The sequence below is a fragment of the Chrysemys picta genome, chromosome 2 (assembly GCF_011386835.1).
Source record: "Chrysemys picta bellii isolate R12L10 chromosome 2, ASM1138683v2, whole genome shotgun sequence".
Classification (NCBI taxonomy): domain Eukaryota; kingdom Metazoa; phylum Chordata; order Testudines; family Emydidae; genus Chrysemys; species Chrysemys picta.
In genome coordinates this window covers 50,775,537-50,802,039 of record NC_088792.1, presented here as the reverse complement: position 1 = coordinate 50,802,039, position 26,503 = coordinate 50,775,537, and the positions used below count along the sequence as shown (strand labels likewise).

Below are 26,503 nucleotides of genomic sequence, written 5' to 3'. Positions count from 1 at the left end.
GGCTCAAGGAATACTTGAGCTGGCCATCAAGGAATTAGACAGGGAGGAAGTCAGAAAAGAGGCTTGGCCATTTGTAACCACCAGAGACAAAAGGTCATGGCAGCACTTGACATGGCTGCAGACATATAAGGATAGGCAGGCTGTAACAACCAAAGAGAAGAGGATCGGGAGGAATTCCACACAGCTAGAAGTTTCAAATCAATACCAGGTCATCAATGTGGAAACTTTGGAAGATATACCTCTCCTGATCCTGCAGGTCCAAGGGAATGGAGAGATGTACTAGACACACATGGATGGCAGATCAGTCCAACATGTAAGAAAATCAAGCTTGCCTGTAGAAAGTTCTCCAATCGTCCAAGGAGGACAGACAATTCTTGTTGGAGAATCAAATACTCAGATGAATCAAAAGAACATTTTGCATGGGAGAGGCAGACAACAGGACAGTCTGCTGCCTTCCCAGGGCCACGACATGAGATGTCAGATTGGATGGGCTTCTGAAGTTGACGCACAAGGATCCATTGGTGATGGTTCATACTGGCATTAATAACACTAAGTCGTGGGATATTTCGTAGATAGTAGATGACTTCAGGGAATTCAGAAGCATGCTGAAAAAAAAAATTCAAGCAATTTTTTTTGAGATCCTTCCAATCCCACGAGCAAAGAAAGACAGAAGGCAGAGGATCCTGGAAAGAAAGCATTGGCTAGTTAAATGGTGTAGAGGGTTTAGGTTTGTGGAACATTGCCCCTCCCCCTTCTATGTGGGGAGTGGAATCTACAGTTTGGATGGCCTCCATCTCAGTAGAACCTCCTTGGGAAGAGGCTGGCTAGAGTAGTCAGGAGAGGGTAAAACTAACAGCAAAAAGGGAGGGTAAAAAGAGAGAAGATATAGGCATTCAGCACAAAATTCAGATGTTGAGAATAAAATTAATCAAGAAACCAAAGAACATGAAAAGAAGAAATTCCTGAATTGCCTATACACCAATTCTAGAGTCTGGGTAATTCAGAGGAGGAATTGGAATTGCTCATTTATCAGCATAAATTCCCTCCAGTTGGTGTTACTGAAACGGGTGGGATGATTTGCATGAATGGAATGTTAAAATCAGTGGTTATAACCTATTTAAGAAGGATCGAGTGCACAAAAGGAGAGGGTGATTACCACTCTATATCAAAAATGTCATTACCTGTTTCCAAGTCACTGATAGCTAAGAAGAAATTATCTTGAATGCTTACAGATCAATGTACTAACAGACAAAGCATAACATTAGTTGGTGTCTGCAACAGACCACCAAATTACACTGGGGAACAGGATGACCACCTCCTTTCACATTTATATATGATGTATAGGAACAAAAGTTGCATGATCATGAAGACTTCGATTTGAATGGTACACGCTGGAGGTCTCATGCTGCCAGTACTTAAACATCCTTGGAATTTCTAAACATTATAGATGACAATTTCCTAACACAAAAGATGTTGCAGCCAACACTGGGGAATTCTTTATTAGACCTTGTCCTAACAGATAAAGAGGAACTGATCAAAGAACTAAAAATTAATAGTAGCTTAGGTACCAGTGATCATGTCTTGATCACATTTCCAGACCAGTGTACACTCACACTTGCTGCTTTAATAGGGCCAATTTCACAAAGTTAAACAAAATTATTAGCCAAATCCACTGGGAGGAAGACCTTAATTTGAAAAATGTGAATGATACTTGGGAATCATTTAAGAAAACCTTACTAGATGCCCCAAAAGCCACAATCTCATAATTGAGGAAGAAGGGGGTACCGGTTTAAAAAAACCAACCTGGTTTAAAGAGGGGAAGTGAAGGCAACTATACAAAATAAGTAGGTAATATATAACAAATGGAAGAAAGGGGAAGCTGATATGAATACAAATCAGAAGTTAGGAATTGTAGAAAATTGATGAAGGAAGCAAAGGGATACAAGAAGAAATCTATGGCCAGCATTGTTAAGGACAAAAAGGAGTTTTTAAAATATGTTGGAAACAAAAAAAATCCCAACAATGATATTGGTCTATTACTTGACGGAAAAGGTAAAATTATCAATAATAATTCAGAAAAGAAAAAAGTTCTCAATAAATATTTCTGTTCTGAATTTGGGAGGAAAACAGATGATATCTTATCATTTATGGTGATAACACTCTTTCCATTCCACTAGTAACTCTGGAGGATGTTAAATGGAAGCTACTAAAGTCAGGCATTTTTAAATGGCAGGTCCAGAAAACTTGCATCCAAGAGTTTTAAAGGAGCCGGCTGAGGAGCTCTCAGGACCGTAAATGTTGATTTTTAATAAGTCTTGGAGCACTGGGGAAGTGCCAAAAGACTGGAAGAAAGCTAATGTGACAGTTTTTACAAAGGATAAGTGGGAAGACCAAGGTAGTCCAGGCCTGTCAGCCTGACATTGATACTGGGTAAGATAACGGAAAAGCTGATATGGGACTTGATTAATAAAAAAATTAAAGGAGGGTAATGTGATTAATGCAAATCAACATGGGTTTATGGAAAACAGATCCTGTCAAACTAACGATATCTTTTTTTGTTGAGATTACAAGTTTGGTTGATAAAAGGTAATAGTGTTGACATAATACACTTTAGAGTTCAGGAAGGCATTTGCCTTGGTACTGCTTGACATTTTGATTAAAAACCTAACATGGCACACATTAAGTGGATTAGTCACTGGCTAAATGATAGGTTTCAAAATGTAACTGTAAATGCAGAATTGTCATCAAGCAGGTGTGTTTCTATTAAGGTCCCATAGGGATCGTTTCTTGGCACTATGCTATTTCTACATTTATATCAGTGACCTGGAAGAAAACATAAAATCATCACTGATAAGTCTGCAGATGGCAAAAAATTGGGGGTGTGGTAAATAATGAAGAAGACAGGTCACTGATTCAGAGCAATATGGATTGCTTGGTAAACTGGGTGCAAGCAAACAATATCCATTTTAATACAGATAAATGTAAGTGTATGCATCTAGGAACAAAGAATGCAGGCCATACTTACAAGATGGGGGACTCTATCCTGAGAAGCAGTGACTAGGAAAATATTTAGGGGCATGAGGGATAATCAACTGAGCATGAGCTCCTTTTGTGACGCTGTGGCCAAAAGAGCTAATACAGTCCTGGGAGGTATAAACAGGGGAATCTTGAGTACACATATAGAGGTTATTTTACCTCAATATATAGCAACCGCTCCTGGAATACTGTTTCCAATTCTGGTGCCCACAACTGAAGAAGGATGTTGATAAATGGAAGAGGGTTCAGAGAAGAGCCACAAGAATGATTAAAGGATTAGAAAGCATGCCTTATACTGATAGACTCAAAAAGCTCAATCGATTTACCTTCTCTTTGTTAAGTTTAAGACTACAATCTATAAGTATCTACCTGGGGAACAAATATTTACTAATGGGTTCTTCAGTCTAGCACAGAAAGTTATAACATGATCCAATGGCTGGAAGTTGAAGCAAGAAATAGACTGGAAATAAGGCATACATTTTTAAACAGGGTAATTAACAATTGGAACAATTTACCAAAGGTCATGGTGGATTCTTCATCTCTGACATTTTTAAATCAAGATTGGATGTTTTTCTAAAAGAGATGCTCTAGGGATTATTTTGGGGACATTCTATGGCCTGTATTACACAGGAGGCCAGACTAGATGATCACAATAGTCCCTCTGGCTTTGGAATCTATGCATCTATGGTAAGAGTTACTATTTAAGAAGAGTTCCAGATTCAATATGAAATGCATCCACTACATTAGCTCATCAAAAATAACTTTTTTATGGTATCCTCAGTCTTATACAGACTTTCACAGTACTGAGGTGGACATGCTTAATGTATACACAAATACAGCACTAGATACTTGACTGCAATTATTCCAGAACACGCTACTTTATCTATACCTGTTATGGAAAGCTAGTGATTTTAAGAGGGTACGTTAGTTTGTTCTACTTTTTTATTTTTTAATTAACTTTTACTGCAATGCTTATAGATTATTTCTAGCTGATAATAGCTAGGCAGGTGGCAAGCAGAGATTACTGGCACATATCTCCTTATTTATCCCTATCTGCAATTCATGCATACAACAGCTCTATGATGTGGAAGCAGAGAAAAAACTGACAGGAAGGGGATGCAATGCATGATAGTTCGTTAGCAAGAGTCAGGCTAACTGTAACCCTAATAATGCGAGATTTGTAGAAGCGAGGAATGTGTGAGGTGAGTGGGAAAGAACTGTGTGAGAAGTTGTTGCGACCTTGTGTAGATAATATGGAATGTAGACTAAGAGTCTACATTAGTGAGCAAAACAAGATATCAGAATGACCTATGTAAAACAAAATGCAGCTGTTGCTCATTACTGTCTGTAACAAAAGGTATAAATGCTTTCTGAAATTGTTTTACCTGTTGAGAGACCTGCTTAGCTCTCTCCCTCTATGCAATTGATAGAGAGAAAGAAAATAAAGTATCTGATTTGCTGTACCCAAACAAAAAGTGAGAACTCTGTTATTCTCCGACAATGAAAAAATAATTTTGTTTTTCTGTTACTCCATCTTACTTCTCCCCAGCCTGTTTCACTCACTTGTTACATTTTGTTGTAAGCTAAGACTGCAAGTTCTTTTGAGCAGTTATTGTCTTTGACTATGTGTCTGTATAGAGCTTCAACCCAACAGCGCCCTAATCTGGTTTGAGTTTCTAGGCACTACTGTGAAACAAATAATAAAACTGGATAGTGGAAGAATAACAAAATGGAAAAGACAACATCTGGCAACTTTTCCTCTTTAACTTCTTTAAAGCCATATTCAGCAGTTCTTACTCAAGGGATCTCCTAATAAAGTCAGTTTTGCCCAAATAAGTAAGGAGTGCTAAAGTTGGAAACTTAACAAAACATGTTTACTTGTACACAGAAAAACAAAGATGGGCTTTACAGATTTTGATCTTCACTCTATTTTTTTATATCCAGTTAGACTTTTTGTTTAAAGCATAATCCAAGAGCCCTGAAAAAACAGAAATATTAGCAAACTTGCAACAGATCAGGAGATAAGGTTCTGATAGATTCAGAAGTTCTTCAGGAACCTGAATGTTCTCCCGTGATAACAGCAGGTTCTAATCATTATGGCCCTAAGTTACAAAAACCTCAAAGCCCAAGGTCATGCACAGTTGTGCACATAATTTGTGTTCACAATCTTCTGATTTGTTAAGTTTTAAATCTACAAGCCCCATAACAAGATAAATAGGTTATATGTACCTGAGATAATGTTTTTCCTGTTTGTCTCATTTCTGTTGGACAGAATACCCTACCACCACTAGGTGGAAGCCTAAATTATCTTTTAAAAGATAACTTCATATTCTTTCTAATGCTGATTATAACAAATGTGTTCACTATAATTTTTTTTTGAGAGACCTAATAATGTGTTGGCTGTTACTAAACTGTATTTATGAGAGAAGTAGGGATCATCCACCGATGAATAAATGGGTTCCAGGACATAATTCTGTACTTAAACTACAAATTTTTAAATAATGTGTTAGTAATAGTATGACTACTTTCCCTGGTATAAAAATCCAAGCTGTTGTTACTGAAAGCATTAAATATTTAGACATAAGATCACCCAGGTACAACTACAGGGTAAGCTTTAAAATTCACACATTAACAACAAAAAGAATAATTCGTATAGCAATATGGCAGCAGTGTTAAAAATACTGATGGTATTGCCCATGCCATTTTGAACTTGGAAAATGCAGTAAAGGCCTGTACCAAATGCACATCTCACATCCTCCTTTAAGTCTCGTTTTCCATTAACTCAAGACCACACCATTATTGGAATGGGGGGGGGGGGGAAATGGTGCTGTATTTACATGTAACAGAATTAACAAAAGAAGCTAATCAAACATTATATCATATCCACGTGAACAAAGAAAAACACAAAATTACCAACCTCAGTAGTGGGCAGACTAATCTAAAAGAGAATGATGTCACTCTCCAAATGAGAGGTACCAAATGCTTCTTCCCATGACAGATGTGTACCACACACACACACACACACACACATATACACACTCATCTACTGGGTATACTCACAGGTCATTCCAACTCTCTCTGCAAGAAAAGACTCCACTATATGGCAAGGATTCTTGACTAAGGACCCTAACCCTGCTTGTGATTTTCTAGATTTGAAGGCACCACCAGTAGAAATTTTAAGGCTATAGTACAGTGGAATCCTGTTTTATGAATCTGTCTGGGGAAACTTCATTTTGATTGTTCTATTCCAGGGGTGATCAAACTACGGCCCGGGGGCCACATCTGGCCCTTCAGACATTTTAATCCGGCCCTCAAATTCCTGCCGGGGAGCGGGGTCGGGGAGATTGCTCTGCGTGGCTCCTGGAAGCAGTGGCACGTCCCCCCTCCGGCTCCTCGCCTAAGGGCTGCCAGCAAGCTCTGCACGCTGCCCCCACCCAAACACCGCCCCTGCAGCTCCCTTTGGCCAGCAAACAGGGCCAATGGGAGCTGCAGGGATGGCGCCTGCGGACAGGGCAGCACGCAGAGCCACCTGGCCGCGCCTCCGCATAGAAGCCAGAGGGGGGACATTCTGCTGCTTCCGGGAGCTGCTTGAGTTAAGTGCTGCCTGGAGCCTGCACCCCTGACCCCCTCCTGAGCCCCAACCCCTTGCTCCAGCTGTGATCCCCCTCCCACCCTCCAAACCCCTCAGTCCCACCCACCTGCACCCCAACCCCCCACCCCAGCCTGGAGCCCCCTCCTGCACCCTGAACTCCTCATTTCTGGCCCAACCCCAGAGCCCGCACCCCCAACCAGAGCCCTCACCCCCTCCTGCACCCCAACTCCCAATTTCATGAACATTGATGGCTCACAATTTCCATACCCAGATGTGGCCCTCGTGCCAAAAAGTTTGCCCACCCCTATTCTATCCAAATGATCACTACCCCTCAATGCTGTTTTATGGAAACTTCCCAAATCAAAGATGCAGAAAAAAATAAAATCTCCGCCTTGCATAGAGAGTGAATAAGACTCAGCATTTAATGCCAAAGCAGATTAAGGGAAGTCACTGCAGCCATGCCACACCACACACATCTAGCCTGACAGTCAGAACAGCATCCTGATTTCCTATCTGCGGTCCTGTCTGACTATCACAAGCTCTCATTCATCAGGCACAACTAAAGACACTCAAAAGATTGAGGAAGTCTTTCCTGACTTTGGGAAATATCAAAGAAAACAAAAGAAACAGTTTCCAATGTGATCCTTACAACCAAATGCCCACTGAACACTCTAAGTTAGGGTTAAGGTTATCAGCAGCAATAGGAATTTACTTTTAATAAATAGTTTTTGATCCACATAATCAAAAGGTCACTAAAAACCAATTCTACTGTATCTGGCAATGTTGCACTATGTCAATGAAATAACACTCCTGAATCTTATGTCACAATTTTTATTAAAATCTGAAATGACAAATGCCTCAAAATCATATTTAACTTTCAAAAATCTATTACACTGTTAGACAAAGAGCAGATCATCCATGCAATGTACTTCATTGCCACTTACAGCAGAATACAGAAAGGTAGCAGCAGTCTTAGGCCTGGTCTAAGGGGGAGGAAACGATCTAAGTTACACAACTTCAGCTACGTGAATAACGTAGCTAAAGTCAACGTACTTAGATCAACTTACCGCGGTGTCTTCACTACGGTGAGTCAACTGCTGCCGCTCCCCCGTTGACTCTGCCTGTGCCTCTCGCCGAGCTGGAGTACAGGAGTCCACGGGAGAGCGCTCGGGGATCGATTTATCGCATCTAGACTAGACATGATAAATCGATCCCCGCTGGATCGATTGCTGCCCGCCGAGCTGGCTGGTAGTGAAGACATACCCTTAGGCTTATATATCCACTACAGCTGCTGAGGGACAATCAAACAGACACCCCAGATTTTCCATTCATGGCCCAGGTTGATTCCAGCATTCTCAGATGATAGCAGAAGCTCAGTCCCCTAAATGCTCTTCCTCAACCATCCTGAAAAATTGTTTTTCAGTTTCACCTTTCAACATCTCAGTCCATTTGTGGGTGGGCAAAGATCTTAAGAACAAGTAAAAGTGGTGTAGGGAGAATCACACGAGCCCAAGGAGTTCAGAAGCAGGAAATGATGTTGTGGTTATGTGAAAGTAGGAGACCCACTCATTGACAGGGAGGAAGCTGGATGGGGCCTTTCACATGTTACTTCAAATAGTGCCCACCTCAACACCCACTGAAGTTAATGGGGGTCACATCAGGATCATATAAGGCAATTATTAAAGGCAGACTCTGCAGAACGTCAGTGTGTGTGAATAGCAGCATTTATGTTCTGTAAAATATTATAAGATCCCTGAAACCACATCCTGCAATCATCCAGTATGTAAAAACAAATAAATAAACCCAACACCTTGAGTCATATCAACAGTTTGGAAATGAATCTGATTAAATAACATTGATTTATCAGAGCTTTTATCTATCCATGACTACATTAGAGAAAAACTAAACAGAATAATTAATAATCCTAGAGGTCTTTGGTCTAAATGACCAGCCCCTCCAGAACATAAGAACAGCCATACTGAGTCAGACCAATGGTCTATCTAACCCAGTATCCTGTCTTCTGACAGTGGCCAATGCCAGGTGCTTCAGAGGAAATGAACTGAACACATAAACATCAAGTGATCCATCCCCTGTCGCCCATTCCCAGCTTCTGGCAAACAGAGGTTAGGGATACTTCAGAGCATGGTTTTGCTTCCCTGCCCATCCTTGCTAATAGCCATTGATGGACCTATCCTCCATAAACTTATCTAGTTCTTTTTTGAACCCTGTTATAGTCTTGGCCTTTACAACATCTTCTGGCAAAGAGTTCCACACCTTGACTGCTATGTGAAGAAATACTTCCTTTTGTTTGTTTTAAACCTGCTGCCTATTTAGGGTTGCCAACTTTCTACTTGGGGGTGAGGGCTCCGGGATGGGGCCAGAAATGAGAGGTTCAGGATGCAGGAGGAGGTTCCAGGCTGGGGCAGAGGGTTGGGATGTGGGGGAGGAGGAGGGGTGCTTCAGCTGGGGCGGGCTCTGGGGTGGGCCTGGGCATGTTGGGTTTGGGGTGTAGGAGCAGACTCTGGAATGGGGCCAAGGGGTTCGGAGTGTGGGAGCGAGCTCAGGGCTGGGGCAGAGGGTTGGGGTACGGGAGGAAGTGAGGGATGCAGGCTCTGGGTGGCGCTTACCTCAGGTGGCTCCCGGAAGCTGCCGGCATCTCCGTCCGGCTCCTAGGTGGCGGCATGGCCAGGCAGCTCTACGCACTGCCCCTACTTGCAGGCACCACCCCTGCAGTTCGCATTGGCTGCAGTTCCCAGCCAATGTGAGCTGCGGAAGCGATGTTCGGGAATGGGGCAGCATGTGGAGCCCCTGTGGCCATCACTACACCTAGAAGCCGGAGGGAGATGCCAGAAGCTTTCCGGGAACCGTGCGGAGCTAGGCAGGCACCCTGCCTGCCCTGCTGCGAGTGGCCAATTGGACTTTTAACAGCCCGGTCAGCAGTGCTGACCGGAGCTGCCAGGGTCCCTTTTCAACCGGGCGTTCCAGTTGAAAATTGGATGCCTGGCAACCCTATGCCTATTAATTTCATTTGGTGAACTCTAGTTCTTGTTATTTACTCCTTCTCATAACACACTTCCTCATTTACTTTCTTCACACCAGTCATGATTGTATAGACCTCCATCATATCCCCCCTTTGTTGTCTCTTTTCCAAGCTGAAAAGTCCCAGTCTTATTAATCTCTCCTCATACAAAAGCTGTTCTATACTCCTAATAATTTTTGTTGCCCTTTTCTGTACCTTTTCCAATTCCAATATATATTTTTTGAGATGGGGCAACCACATCTGCACACAGTATTCAAGATGTGGGCACACCATGGATTTATATAGAGGCAATGATATTTTCTGTCTTATTATCTATCCCTTTCCTAATGATTCCCAACAATCTGTTAGCTTTTTTGACTGCCGCTGCACACTGAGTGGATGTTTTCAGAGAACTTTCTACAATGACTCCAAGATCTCTTTCTTGACAGCTAATTTAGACCCCATCATTTTATATGTATAGTTGGAATTATGTTATCCACAGCTCCTGAAATGCCTTGATGTGTTACTAGAGAGTAATACAAGCATCTCCCTTTTTCAATGAGCCAAGCACACTATTATAAAGCACAACTCTGAATCAATTTCAGTCCACGTAGCAGCTCATAGAAAGGCTGTCAGAATCCCATGCTCCAGGGCCAATAATGGCTAGAAACTGGTACAGAGGCAATTTATTTAGCCTGTTAGGAAGATGGACTCTCTTGTCACTCTTCAGTGATTCTCTGTAGCCCCAAAACAGCCTAAGCCTTCTTAGCTAGAAGACTGGGCCTCGTAACATGGCAGCCTTAAGGGTTGGAGGAGGACAATTCAAATGTCTTAGAAGTGAATAAAAAAAGATTCAGCTGAATTTTCCGCTGTAACAACACTAACCCATAATTTGTAACCCAACCAGTTCGGTAACTAATATTAGTTTATTATTATTTGTTTTAAGCAATACATACTCATCAATTATTTAACAATTTAGAGGTTGAGCTAAATTACTTATCAGCTCTGTCAACATTAATAACACTGCTCTACAGCCAAAATGCTTCTGAAATAAATGTAGTCAAACTTTACTAATTCTGGGTCACTGAGAATGAAAATGATGCTTAAAATTGTTGATTGGCTCTAGTTTTCAAGATATGCTACTGGGTCAGTATATACGACCCTTGACTTGGGAATAGCGGAAGATAAGTGAGTTATAAAGGGAAGGGATCTCAATTTAAACCAGAAATGACTAAAATACATCTTTGACTTGATCTATGAATAAATCTATGACTGGGTTTGGACAGGCAAAACAATGAATGATGCAATCTGAAGCTGGTATTGCATCATACATTGTATGAATTGCATCACGTTATTCCTAGAAGTCATGGATGATGCAATCATAACGAAGCTTACATCACTCTGCTGAACAAATTGCCCTATATGAGCTCTAGAAATCATACAGTGTCGTGCTCTCTTATTTGTTAGTGTTTGATTTTGCAAAGGGACACATTTCTGTTTAGCCAAAATGAGCAGAGATGCCTCGTACTTGTGTGAACAGTGCAGATAACTTCTGCTATGTTTGTGGTGAAGTGACTTTTGCATCACAAAAGCGCAGTATAACCACTATGGTTAAGAAAGCCTATCACTTTTATTTTGGCTGCAAAATTGGAGATCAGGACAAGAGGTGGGCCCCACACATATGCTGCAACACTTGTGCAACAAATCTTCGCCAGTGGTTGAACAGGAAAAGGAAATCTATGCCTTTTGCAGTGCCAATGATTTGGAGAGAGCCAACAGATCATACCAGCAATTGTTACTTCTGCATGGTGCCTCCAGTTGGGAAAGGTGTGTCAAAGAAGAAAAAGTGGACTGTGCATTATCCAAACATTCCATCAGCTACACGCCCAGTACCCCATGGAGAAGGACTGCCAGTTTCTGATGCACCAGAATCATTCTCACTTGAGTCAGACGAGGAAGAGGAAGAGGATGAAACTTCTGGTCCTGAACCATAAATGTCACAGGACCCACATTTTCTCCCATCCTCCTCCTCTGAACCACACCTCATAACACAAGGTGAACTGAATGACCTTGTCAGGGATTTGGAACTACCCAAGAGTAAGGCAGAGCTGTTGGGCTCCAGACTACAGCAGTGGAATCTCCTGGCAGGTGATGTTAGGGTTTCCATGTTCCGTGACCGTCAAAAGGATCTTGTCCCATTCTTCTTCATGGAAGGTGATCTTGTAGCCTGCAACAACATCGATGGTGGGATGGCAGCCCTCAACATCGTTCACGATCCAGATGAGTGGAGACTGTTCATTGATTCATCGAAGACGAGTCTTAAAGCTGTTTTACTGCATAATAGCAATGTTTTGCCATCCATTCCAGTTGGTCATGCAGTCCATATGAAGGAAACCTATGACAACATGAAACAAATTTTGAGATGCATAAACTATGACCAACATCAGTGGCAGCTTAGTGGCGATTTGAAGGTTGTTGCTCTCTTGTTTGATCTGCAGACTGGATACACAAAGTACTGCTGTTTTCTCTGCGAATGGGATAGTCGTGCAAGAGATTCCCACTACATCAAGAAAGATTGGCCACTCCGACAGTCATTGGAGCCTGGGAGGAAAAGTGTTTAGCATCCACCACTTGTTGAATCAAGGAAGATTTTGTTACCACCCTTACACATCAAGCTGGGTCTGATGAAGAACTTTGTCAAGGCCATTGACAAAACACAAGCAGCTTTCAAGTACCTCCATGGAAAATTTCCAAGGTTAAGTGAAGCTAAGATAAAGGAAGGTGTCTTTGTTGGTCCTCAGATTCGTGAACTTCTTCGAGATGATGCATTTGACCATGCACTGCGTGGCAAGGAAAAGACGGCATGGAAAGCCTTCCAGTTAGTGGCAATAAATTTTCTCAGAAACAACAAGGCAGACAACTACAGGTTGTTGGTGGAAAACCTCCTCAAGGCATACAAAAGCCTTGGTTGCAACATGTCACTAAAGATACATTTTTTGCACTCTCATCTAGATTTTTTTCCACCAAACTGCGAAGCAGTGAGCGACGAGCACGGCAAGCGATTTCATCAGGACATTGCAACAATGGAGAAATGCTATCAGGGCAAATGGAGCCCATCACTGCTTGCAGACTATTGCTGGACAGTGACAAGAGATGCTCCATTTAATGAATACAAGAGACAAGCCAAGAAGCGCCGAGTAGACACTGAATAGGACTAAACTATGTACAGAATAGTTTTTTGCCTTTTGTTTCATAATAAATTTTATTTATATAACCCTTTTGCTGATTTTTAAAGTGTTACATAAACAGGACAGGTGAAATATTATCACCTAAAGCAACCATAAACACATGAAAAGACCTAGGTTTACAATTTATGATTAAAACTCTACTATCTACACAATATACATAGACATAAAATGTAAAAACTTAAGTATTTTAGAAACAGTAGCCAATCAGTTGTTTTAATTGTCATATTTGAATTCAGCACATCAAAATACATAATAAATAGCACATTTTATCTCTGAAGCAGACGACTGCTCAAAAATTGTAGACCAGTGTAACATTCCCAGTCAATAATCATTCTCAATCTAATTATACCAGCTGCCTCTTGTTAATGAGCACCAATTATTTTAATTAAAATATTAAATATTTAGAAAATAGAAAGCAATGTATATTAATAATTGATATGCGTCATTTGAATCCACCTGAAGAGCTATAGTTCCTGACTAACAAAGCTTGTTTTCTTTAGAAGTATCTCCTTCTAGTATTAATACTTCCCCATGGATTTCGAGATACAAATTATTCCCACTGCTATAAAAAATAAACAGGCATAACATGACATTATACTACTAATTATTTTTATAAATTTAACATTTATGTACAGACTGTTTCTATTAATCTCATTCTTAGAGGCCTTGTTTCATCCAACAGCATTCCAAAAGCAGTTCATTTTTCTATTTTGTAAGTTCAAACAAGTCAAATTAGATTTCCTGTAAAAATATTTCATTATCCACTTACATCTTTTTAAGAGTTTAGGGATTTATTTTTTAAAAAGCTTCCTACATTCCTGTACTAAGCAAATTAAAGTGACCCTTCTTTGTCTCTTTTTAGTAAAAATTATAGTATAGCTAAGACCCTACCTGAATCATGGGATGTTCTTCAAATAATTGCTGCTGAGTTGCGGACAGGACGTGGAAAATCATAGAAAAGTAATAATGGACCTTTATTAATAGCTGTAATTTGGAAAAGCCACAGTACACCTATTTGTTTAAGAAAAATTTGCTGGAACTATATAAAGACTCATTTATTATGTTATTGAGACAAAGTGGGAATTTTCTAATATTTTGTATGAATACTGTGTGTGCCTCAGTTTCCCCTATGTACTGCATGTTTAACTAGGTGGTGGGAAAAGGTGATTTAATCTTTGCAGAGACCCAGAGGACCAGGTGTGACTTCCACCTAGCTGCATGGGCCCATACAATGTCCCAGACATTTTGTAACCTAGCAATTGATGACCTTGGGACCCACCCTCTGAAAGAAGCCAGCCAGCTGCAACCAGTCGAGAACAAAGAATTGAGGTGAGTAGCCAGGTGACCTGTTTTTCCCAGGAATCAGAACAAAGGACAGAGGGTGGCTTTGGGGTGTGGTATAGTGCGGGCTGCTAGAAGCGGGACTCTCGCTTCTGGATTGGGACTCAAGCAAGGTGAGAGAGAGAGAGAGAGAGAGAGAGAGAGATCAGGGTTCTGGACAGACCCAGATTGACTTTGCTGTAACTTCTCCATTCTTTATGCTAACATAATGACTTTATCTAATAAACCCATCTGCCTTTACAATGCTGTCTAAGAGTCACTCCGGTATAATAAAGTCTTGCTGCATTTCTCTCTGAGTGTGCAAGCCTTCCCCAGATGTCCAATTCGAGCGGACTCACTGAGGGGAGCTCATGAGGGGATGCAGAGGTGCTGAAGGCTGCGAGGTTTGGTCCCAAGAGGCGGTGAAGCCAAGGGGCTTACCCCATAGAGCTAGCTTGTGCAACCCTCAAGGAAGGCTGACACAATGAAGGGAGTTCTCCCAGGGGCTGTTCCAGAGCACGGGACCAGTGAATCCATGACAGTTATGCCAGCTAATTTTTTTTTAAGATAACCAGACAACATATTATATTACAAGGTTCAAAAAAGAACTAGATATATTCATGAAGGATAGGTCCATCAATGGCTATTAGCCAGGATGGGCAGGGATGGTGTCTCTAGCCTCTGTTTGCCAGAAGCTGGGAATGGGCGACAGGGAATGGATCACTTGATGATTACCTGTTCTGTTCATTCCCTCTGGGGCACCTGGCATTGGCCACTGTCAGAAGACAGGATACTGAGCTAGATGGATCTCTGGTCCAACCCAGTATGGCAGTTCTTATGTTCTTATTCATTTTTTAAAAAGTGACTGGTACAATATAAAATTCAGAAGAAAAATTCTTAACAGAACTGCTACAGAAATTCAGTCACTTTAGCCATTTATATTTTACAGGGATTGAATGTTAGTGCAGCACACCCTGCTACAGTGGTCTCCTTCATGTCCGGTCTTTGCTTTGTGAACACTTGTCTGTATCGAGATGTTGCACACTCAGCATCCACAGAACTAGGTAAGATCAATAGGGATCGCTTTACTGTCCCTGCTAACTCTGGAAAATGCTGTAGAACTGCAGATGAATCCCAAAACTCCCCAAACTCATTTAATGTACTAATGAGCAAAAAAGTGTGTGTTGCAAAACTCAAAACGTATGCAAATTGTGGACTGTGCAAATTAAGCTGATTTAAAACAAAACTGTGGTGGAAGCCTAATATTGCAGAATCTGCAATTTCTGCAATATCGCAAATGAAGTAGGACCTAAATACAGCAATATTACAGTAACTCAAAGGTTATTCTGTGTTCATTTGTCTATTAAGACATTATATCTCAAACTTGATCCCATTTCTCTCATTTTTCTTTAAAATTAGTCTTGAAATCTGCCTTTAATCTTTTGTTTATCTTTTTATATTCTGCAAATATATTTAAGATGGCAGCATCCTTGCCTGTGAACTAGATCATAGGTTCAAGTTCCACATTGAGATTTGGGTTCATATCTAAGGATATCTGTCCAGAAACTAAAATCCTAAAGTACTAAGATACAAAAGAAGGTCACAAAATACAGAAATATAGAGAACTTAAATGACGTGGATTGATTTCCTTGACATAAACACCTGATGCGCTCACTTTCCTGAATGTGCTGTTTTATGTATATAATAAAGTGAGAACAATAAAATTGTTTGGAACAGTGGTAAGTTTTGGTCAAAAAATGCCAGGGCTATTTTAATGATTAGTAATTATCTAGGAGGAAGGTTGGATAACAAGAAGTCACAACACAACGACAGACCCAATTATCAGCAGCCCAGTATACATACTCAATAAGGCATGATACACACAGTGGGCATGATCCTCCTATGAATGAAATCAGTGTTGAAACTCCCATTGACTTCAGTGGTGCAAGCCCAAGCCTTCTCTTGGAGCTAACAAGAGTTTCAACCACAAAGTCAAATAGTTCCAGATTAAGGATTTTTTTTAAACCCAGGAAAATTCATTAAAAAACAAAGAAAAACAAAAAAATGCTGAGAACATTAAGGTTGTATAATTAGATACTCAAAGTCAGGAAATGACAAAGCTAACATCACATTTGCAACAGCTCAGCTCTCATGTGTTTACATTAAGATACAATATTTAATTATAAGATCATACATTCTCTCTCTCCACTAACACAATATATCGAACCACATTGCAATATGCATCTTGTATGGTGTGCAGTGAGCAAGGAAAAAGCCTGTCCAGGAATTAAAATTGTATTTGTACAACAGTAAGCTGTACATCTAACAAGAAAATCAGGAATAAAAATACTTCACATGTGCAACATGCCAAGTTAATGTTGCTATAAGAAACTTAACTGTTACATTATTTTAATAACTGTTACATTATTTTAATTGTGAAACCTCAAAGTTGCTTTGACACACTATTTAGCATTTTATAGAATCACAGGCCTGGAAAGGACCTCAAGAGGTCATCTAGTCCACTCCCCTGCATTCACGGAAGGACTAAGTATTATCTAGACCATCCCTGACAGGTGTTTGTCTAACTTGCTCTTAAAAAACTGCAATGATGGAGATTCCACAACCTACCTGGACAATTTATTCCAGCGTTTAACCACCCTGATAGTAAGAAGTTTTTCCCCAATGTCCAACCTAAACCGCCGTTGCTGCAATTTAAGCCTATTGCTTCTTGTCCTATACTCAGAGGTTAAAGAGAACATTTTCCCCCTCCTTCTTCTAACAACGTTTTATGTACTTGAAAACTGATGATATGTCCCCCCTCAGTCTTCTCTTTTCCAAACTAAACAAATCCAATATTTTTAAATCTTCCCTCAAAGGTCATGTTTTCTAAACCTTTAATCATTTTTGTTGCTCTTCTCTGGACTTTCTCTAATTTGTACACATCCTTCCTGTAATGTGGCGCCCAGAACTGGACACAAGACTCCAGCTGAGGTCTAATCAGTGTGGAGTAGAGCAGAAGAATTACTTCTCGTGTCTTGCTTATAACACTCCTTCTAATACATCCCAGAATGATGTTAGCTTTTTTTGCAACAACATTACACTGTTGACTCACATTTATCTTGTGATGCACTATGACCTCCAGATCCCTTTCTGCAGTACTCCACCCTAAGCAGTCCTTCCCATTCTGTATGTGTGCAACTATTTGTTCCTTTCTAAGTAGAGTACTTTGCATTTTGTCCTTATTGACTTTTGTCCTGTTTTCTTCTAACCGTTTCTCCAGTTTTCCAGATAATTTTGATTTTTAATCCTATCCTCCAAAGCACTTGCAACCCCTCCCAGCTGGGTATCACCCACAAACTTTATAAGTGTACTCTCTCTGCCATTATCTAAATCATTGATGAAGATATTGACTAGAATTGGGCCCAGAACTGATCCCTGTGGGACCACACTCGATATGCCTTTCCAGCTTGACTGTAAGCCACTGATAACTACTCTGGGAATGGCTTTCCAACCAGTTATGCACCCACCTTATAGTAGCTCCATCTAGGTTGTATTTCCCAAGTTTGCTTATGAGAAGGTCATGCAAGACAGTATCAAAAGCCTTACTAGAGCCAAGATAATTTTTTCGCATCTTAGAGTCAAGATATACTACATCTCCCTCTCTTCCCCCATCCACAAGGTGTGTCACCCTGTCAAAGAAAGCTATCAGTTTAGTTTGACATAATTTGTTCTTGACAAATCCATGCTGACTGTTACTTATTCACATTATATTTTAGGTGTTTGCAAATTGATTGTTTAATTATTTGCTCCATTATCTTTCTGGATACTACTGAAGCTAAGCTGACTGGTCTAATTTCCCAGGTTGTCCTTGTTTCTCTTTTTACAGATTGGCACTATATTTGCCCTTTTTCAGTCCTATGGAATCTCTCCTGTCTTCCGTGACTTTTTGAAGATACTCGCTAATGGCCCAGATACCTCTTCAGTCAACTCCTTGAGCATTCTAGGATGTATTTCATCAGGCCCTGGTGACCTGAAGACATCTAACTTGTTTAAGTAATTTTTTACTTATTCTTTCCTTATTTTAGCCTCTGATCCTAACTCATTTTCACTGGCATTCACTATATTAGATGTTCACTTGCTACTAACCTTTCTGGTGAAAAATGAACCAAAAAAGTAATTTAATACATCTGCCATTTACACATTTTCTGTTATTGTCCCCCTCCCTCCCCCCTCATGGGTAATTGGCCTATCCTATCCTTGGTCTTCCTCTGGCTTCTAATGTATTTGTAGAATGTTTTCTTGTTACCCTTATGTCTCTAGCTAGTTTAAACTCATTTTGTGCCTTGGCTTTTCTAATTTTGTCCCTATATATTTATTTGTTTATATTAATCCTTTGTAATTTGACCTAGTTTCCACTTTTTGTAGGACTCTTTATTGAGTTTCTGATCACTGAAAGTGGGTGGTCTCTTGCCATACTTCCGATCTTTCCTTCGCAATGGGCTACTTTGCTCTTTTGCTCTTAATAATGTCTCTTTAAAAAACTGCCAACTTTCTTGAACTGTTTTTCTCCTTAGATTTGCTTCTCATGGGATCTTACCTACCAACTCCCTGAGTTTGATAAAGTCTGCCTTCTTGAACTCCATTATCTTTATTGTGCTGTTTTCCTTCCGATCTTTCCTTAGAATCATGAACTCCATCATTTCATGATCACTGTCATTGAAGCTGCCTTCCACTTTCAAATTCTCTAACCAGTTCCTCCCTATTTGTTAAAAATCAGATCTAGAACAGCCTCTCCCCTAGTAGCTTTCTCCAGTTTCTGAAATAAAAAACTTGTCTCAAATACATTTCAAGAACTTGTTAGATAATCCGTGCCCTGCTGTACTATTTTCCCCAGATCTCTGGGTCGTTGAAGTCCACCATGACCACCAAGTCCTGTGCTTTGGATGATTTTGTTAGTTGTTTTAAAAATGGCTCTAGGTGTTTTTTTGAAGAAAGAAAAAAATCTGGGTGTACACAGAATTTCTGGAAGCACAGCTGTGTTTCTTGTAATAAGCAATATGCTAGTACCGCTCATGCATACTTCTTTAAGTGTGCCATATACATGCACTTCATAGATGCACTATTGCAGGATGTTCAAGAACTAATCTAGCGCCTCCATGAAGTTAGTATTGAATGGGCTATTCCCTCCAGCCAAGGGACAGACTGACGACCTATAACCCACTGGAATAAAAGGAGCTAAACACTAGCCTGAGAACCTGTTTCCCAGCAAGGGAAGAGAATGTTGAAGAAATGCTTTGGGACTTGTTCCCCAATTATCTATTTCATGTTTCCAAGGCTCTGGGAGTCTTAACACATTCTGAGGTGCAACAAGTCCCTTAGCCCTGTGAAATGAATGTGAGATTTTTAGTAATCACACCTTCAGACTGACATAATTTTGGGGGGAAATAAGAAGACTGAGATATAGGTAAAAGGATCCACATGAACAGCTTGGCAAAGCCTGAATCTACCTTGGCATCTTTTCAAACTGCCCTCTTGAAGTGTGCACTATGCCATTTTCAAACAGACACTATTAAATCTAAACCAATTTCCCACTCCCAACCCCATGGCTTGCAAAACCATTAGTGCTCATTAAAGATCATCCTAAGTTTCAGGTTTTGAAATTCAGGTTTTTTGCTGGAAAAAACATGTATTTTTACCACTTTCTCACAACTCCAATGGGACTAAAAGGGATTTTGTTTTAAAAAAAAAAAAAATCCAAGTCACTTTTGGAGAAGAACCAAGCATGGAAAATTTAAACCCCAAGATTGTAAGCTACAGGCAGCTATGAGAGGAAACTGTTTTACAGCTTTAATTATAGAATTCACTACCAAATAAAACCCATAGTAGCGTGGGCTGTTTGAGAGGTATGACCAAGATTTTCAGTTTTCAAGCTCTATCAGTTGGTGAGGGGAAATGAAAATTGGAAAATTATTTACTTTTTATTCTGAAAAGGATACCTTGCAGGATTCTCACACCCGAGCTGTGACTCCTTAGTGAAAAGCTGATAGAACTGTTCTTACTCTCAAGGTTTTTTGACCCTTAAGGTTAGCGGTAGTGAGATAAAGAATGCAAGTCAGGCCCCCTGCTAGCCATTCCACGCCTCTACTGCTGACTCTAAAACTGTTGCCTACTAATTATTCAGTTCTTATACTGAGCAGGACATGAAGGTAAGAGAAAGAAAAAAACATTCAAGATGATCAATGTGAGATTACAAATAAAAAAAAGTGCACCTCAGACAAAAAATGAGAAACAAGGTATAAGAGAAAGCTGTCTTTAAAAAAAAAGTTAAAAGTTAACCTCCAGACTTTTAGAGGAACCAGGGCAGGTGAACGAGAATCCTGAAAGAGGATCTTTTCAGAGAAGGAGAATTATAAATTAAATATTTTTCCCTGTCTAATGAGAGCATCTGTGCAGGACTCTCACTTCAGGAAAGAAAGATTGAAAAATGTCCAAAGAGAGAGAAATTAAAACAAGTGGCAATAACAAAGTTAGTGACAAAAGCATTAACTGAGATATTCTTTTATTATGTACAGCATTAAACAGTATAAAGAGGAGCAAGTGACCACTTACAAATCAAATAGTTGGACATAATTATTTCTTTCAGCAGACTTGAATGTTATCAGAAAGAAAAACCAACACAAATGAGACAAATGAAAATTTGGGATATCTTGACATAAAACAAAAACTTCTGCAGGTGGAAGAGTTTGGCCTTCTCCACCTTGGAACTGCGTTCTAGAACACAGAATCCAAAACAGGATTTCCTCCTGGAAGATGAGCCTATGCAATAATGCTTTGTGAATGTATGGAGAGAAAAACATGTAACTGCTTTACGCATGTCTGATGGAAACATCCATGAAGGTAGGTTATGGTCAGTGTTCACCTGAATTGTGCAAACATTGACATAACTTTCCAGTTTAGGTCAGCCAGGTCCTAGCAATGTGAAATGCAATCAGATATTCATTCAGGTATAGTCCTGTAGTAACAGCCATGCCCAGTGAACTAGTGACAAAAGAAACAAGAAGTTAAGTGGACTTTCTAAATGTTTCAGTCTATTCCAAGACCCTTTTACACCAAACTCATGAGGAAGGGCCTCTGGCATGAAAAGAGCGTTGGCAAGAGGACAGACTCACTACTGTGGAAACTCCAACACCACCTTGGAGAGGACTCAATTAGCCATTTGGAGTTGTAGCTCCTTTTTGTAGATGGCTTCTGAAATGTCAGGACCACCAAATCACCTGTTCAGAAATACCATACCTGAAGATCTCTAACCTAGAAGGAACAAGATGTCAGAGAGATGGCTCCCAGGTTGATAGAGAAGTACTTGTTCTGAATGACTACTGAGGCCAGATTCTGAACCTGATCGGACCTGATATGGGACTATTGGGATCATTAAACCTTTGTGTCTCATAAGCTTTAACAGGTCCTTTGCTACCAGAGGTAGGCTGTTGAAAAGAAGTACAGCAGCATCTTTCCCCAGCTGGTGAAGAAAATATCCTTAGCTAACATGGTCTTTTCTTGATGCCATGAGCAGAAGACCAGCAGCTTTTTTTCTAGTGAAAGGCAAAGAGATAGGTGTCTCCCTCCAGATGAAGGCCTAATCCACCACTCCTTCCTCTCCTACCACTAGTGAGAATCTATCACTGATTGACTCAGACTGAGATAGTGTTCTGATTTTGTAAACCCTTCCTCCAAATATACTCAGGAGCAATACAAATGGTCTTCCCTCTAGCCATGGCTGATTCCACAAAACTCTCATAAGGAGGGCGAGAGCAGTAGCCGATGTGATGCTGAGAGACCAGGTACCAGCTCATGCCAAGGTCGCCATCTCTCAATTGAACACTGACAAATCCATAACTGGAATCAGTCGGGCTCACCTGTGTATTAGTATTGTTATAACAGATATCAGAATTATAAGAATGTATTAGGTTTTATTGAATGCTTGTGAGTTGCTGCATGCATTCTCACTTATAACATGTATATATGATAATATTTGAGCGTTTGTATTGTAATCCTTGGTAACTGTGTAAATCACTAGACAGGAGAGGGACATTGCTTATGTGGGCAATAGTTTGGGGATATTGCTTATGTGGGCTAGTGTGAAATGCTGGTCTCCAACAGAAGGTGTTATTTCCTGCCCAACAGGGAAGACCCATCAACTCCAAACAAACTATTATGGAACATTAAAGAGGACAAAAGACTTTGCTGATTGCTCTCCGCCATCCCTATAAAGATGAGTCATGCAAGTGAATTCCTCCCACCAGATGAGTTCGCAGCTCAGAGCACAAGTGGGGAATAAAACCTGTAACAAGAAGGAACTGTTTCTCACTGCTGCTTGGACTCTGGAGGCAACGTTTCTAGGCATAAACCAGGGATCCCCTGCAGTTTGGCCTAGATTAGCCCTAAAGGACATACAGAGCTTGCTTATTAGAGAATTTGTTAGTCTCTAAGGTGCCACAAGTACTCCTGTTCTTTTTACGGATACAGACTAACATGGCTGCTACTCTGAAACCTACTATTACCTTTTGAAATTTAAGATTGTAGCTTATTTCTGTATGTATGTTTACCTGCTTTAACCTTGTAAATAACTCTGTTTCCTTTTCCTATTTAATAAACCTTTAGATAGTTTAGGATTGGCTATAAGCGTTGTCTTTGGTGGGAGCTTTAAGGTGCAATTGACCTGAGGTAAGTGACTGGTCCTTTTGGACTACAAGTAACCTGAATATTGCTGTGACTCTTGATGTAAGGTACCATGTAGCACAAAGGTAGGCTTATCTGGGTGGCAAGACTGATGGAGTACCCAAGGGGACTGTCTGTGACTCTGTGTTAAGGCTCTTATAGTACCTGGGAGTTTATACTTGATAATTGGTTGGTGAAATCTAAGTATAGAACTCATGACCAATTTGGGGGGTTGGTGCTGGTTCTTAACACTCTGCCCTGAGGTTGGTACTCTTGCTCTTGAGTCACTCCAGACAGTTTGATAGCGGGGATCATCCTCACAAAGAAAATATTTTTTTCCTTGGTTATCTTCCAGGCTTGGACAGTTGCATGAGGGGTCTGCTACACCTTCTTCAGTTGCTGGTCCAAAATAGGATGCAAAAGCATCCTGGCCTATGTACCTCAACTGGGGACTTTGCAAATTTTTGGACCAGTTTCAATTAAAATGCATTTGTTTAGTCAGCTAGAAGAACTGGAGAAAGTTGGGCTCCTCTCCTGTACAGACGTTGGTGTGTTCCTCTACTGCTGAGTTTATCTGGCATAGAATTAGTCCTCTTGCTCATCTGAGTCCAAAGAGCAGCTTTTATCACCCTGATACTCAGCCTTCCCTCATTTACAAAGCTGGAACTGTCTAAGTGACGGAGGGGCTCTAGAGCATGTTATCTGCTTTGTGAAATCCTCAGCGTAAGAGGTGCTGCATCATCATTGTCAAGACTTCCTATCCTGGGAAAAGCAGACTCCTGGGTGCACGAGCATCAGCCTTAGCACAAAAAGCACTCCAACGCATCAAGAGATCCTACCTCTGCCAATGCAGGGTCAGAGGAATGCCTCAAAGGTACAATGGGTTTTGTGGCAGACCTGCACAAGACTAAGAATAATTGTGACAGACCACTACACATACCATAATCAGGAAACTCTGCCCCTTTGAGCTTATGAATGCATAAGGATACCCGGAGACCTACATACTCAAGCTGCCAGGAGTCAGGGGCTTTGAAAAACTGTTAGACCTCACTCAGTGCTTTGTGCCTTGGCCTTTTCTACAGAGGCTCAGCTTCACACAATGAACCAGAGCTCCATACCACCAACTTCAAGCACTAAAGCCCCCAGTGTGTCCAGATGCCAATACTGGCCAAAGCCCTCAGCTAAAGATGGCATGTGGCACTTTGGTGGAGAAGTTACCCCACTGGGCTTGCTGGGAGATCCATGTCTTCACCAATATGCATAGCACTGGCACAGAAAGGTTATGGGTAGCTCAGGTTTTAGTTTTCAGGGTTTACCCTTCAAAGAGCTCCAGGCTTGTGCAGGGTTTACAAGGCCTGCAAATATGCCACACATTTCTTCAGTGCTCAGGGTAACATCTGCAGACACAGGTGGTACTGCTGCATGTTGCATTTAGCTCAGAGATAGCCACACAATGAGTGCGGCCATTACTCTGAAACATTTAAAGGGATGCTGCTGAGCACTCTTCTTTCCTCTTTAGATGTCAGACCTACAAAGGGAAACGAAAAATGGCACCAGTATGTTGAGCGAAGCACTGGACCAACGAGCACCACCCTAAAAAAACAAATTTGGCAGAGGAACAGCACAGTAAATGACTATACTGAACAGCCTTAAGACCACCTAATAAAGCTTGCAGTGCCAGTGCTTCATAACTTCAGGCACTGGTGCACTGAATCATAGAATAGAATCATAGAATATCAGGGTTGGAAGGGACCTCAAGAGGTCATCTAGTCCAACCCCCTGCTCAAAGCAGGACCAATCCCCAACTAAATCATCCCAGCCAGAGCTTTGTCAAGCCTGACCTTAAAAACCTCTAAGGAAGGGGATTCCACCACCTCCCTAGGTAACCCACTGAGAACAAAGATGATGTCAGAATTGGTGCCATGGCACTGGCTAACAGAAGCATAGAGAAGATAGTGCCACTAGTTTTTGGTGCACTAACAGGCCAAGGCCGAAACTGAACTGTCAAGAAAAACCAGGTGCCAAAGCACTAAGAAACACTGACTATGTATTGCCACCCTAGAGTTCCAAAATGCCCAAGGCACAGACCTCAAATATTTATAGCAGTCTCAGATCTAGCTAATTGGAAGGGTTACGGATACAAGAGAACACCCGACAAGGCATTGTTAGGATCTGGGAGACAGCTGGAGAAGTGGCCAGTGAGAAAGTCTCGTATGAGATCAACCATGGTAAAGGGGAAACTGAATGGAACATTGGAGGGGTGGGGGGGAGAGGGACATGACAGTTAGTAGAGGTTCTGCTACTACTGCCTCCCAACCCAGCCAAAAACCTTAAGAGCTATAAGAGTTCTACCAGACAGGTGCCATGCAATGAGAATCCTGCACAGAGGGAAGCCTATTATTATGGATATCCCTTAATCTTGTGCTGAGGTTGTTGGAGGTTAGTATACAAGAATAAATAGGGTACGTTTATCTAGCTTTATTTAAAAATCTGCAGCTCTCAGGGTATTTTGCAGAGGTGTGTCAACATCACAGCTTCCATACTATACAAGCAAGGCCTGAGGCAGAGAGAAACTAAGCCCTACATTTTCTACAATGAAGTCATTGGGAGCTGCATAGAATCACAGAATATTAGGGCTGGAAGAGACTGCAGGAAACCCCTGCTCAAAGCACCCTGCAGGTGCTCAGCAGCTACCTTTGAAACTATTGGGCCTAGAGACTGGCCCAGGCCAGGTCACACCACACAGTAAGTCGGAGCAGAGCCCAGATCTCCTGACTCCCAGTCCTCTGCGCTAGCCCCAGGCTGTGAGCTGATAGATGCAGCTGAGGTAGGGCCCTAAGGCAACACCAAGATGAGGGAGGAACTAGATGGCCCGCAGCCGCCCCCCGCCCAGCAGACGGGGGAGGCTGGTCCTATGGCACTTGCCTCCCATTCCCGCAGGAAGCGCTGGGCATCAGCAGGCCCAACCGACCGGTGCCTCCGGAACTCCTCCTTCACGTACGCATCGCCCAGCGCCTTCAGCTCCACGGGGAGCGCCCGGTGCAGCAGCAGGATCCGCCGGTACAGAGCCCGCACACGGGACACGTGCAGGGCTACAGGGCCCGGCATGGCTGGGGCTACAGCGGGCTGCGCTGCCTGCCGCCTGGGGGTGCCGGCCGGGCTGCGCTCTGCAGCAGGGCGGGCCGGTCAGTGCGGCGGGCGGGCTGGGGAGACGGGGCGGTGCTAGGGCAGTCGCAGGCCCCGGAGAACCTCCCCGGGTGGGCAGCGGAGCGCGGAGAGAATCGCTCCTATGCCGGAGGTTTGAGGCGGTGGCACCGGGGGCGGGACACGGCGCATCGGGCTCCTCCCCAGCGGGGCCGCCCCGCCTGCCCCCCAGCGAGCAGGAGCCGCCAGGCCGGGGGCGGATCAGCGAGCAACTCCCCGCAAGCCGGCCTGACCTAGCTCAGGGGCTCTCTCGCCCCCACCCGCCACCCCGGCGGCAGCCGAGTAGCAGCCGGGACGCCCCTGGGGGAGGAGGGGCAGCGGAGCCCCGGGAGTCCCCGATCCAACGCACTCAGGCGCCCCCATGCCCAA

General features: G+C 42.0%; 1 protein-coding gene across 1 annotated transcript in view; it reads right to left on the bottom strand.

Annotated features, from left to right (window-relative positions):
• The window catches only part of SDHAF3 (succinate dehydrogenase complex assembly factor 3), a 77,204-nt gene extending 51,030 nt beyond the window's left edge, over positions 1–26,174 (bottom strand). The window contains exon 1 of the mRNA XM_005299865.4: positions 25,856–26,174. Within this exon, the coding sequence (XP_005299922.1) occupies positions 25,856–26,038 (183 nt within the window). The 5' untranslated portion in view covers positions 26,039–26,174. The remainder of the gene's footprint in view (positions 1–25,855) is intronic.
• Between the last annotated feature and the right edge of the window lie 329 nt (positions 26,175–26,503).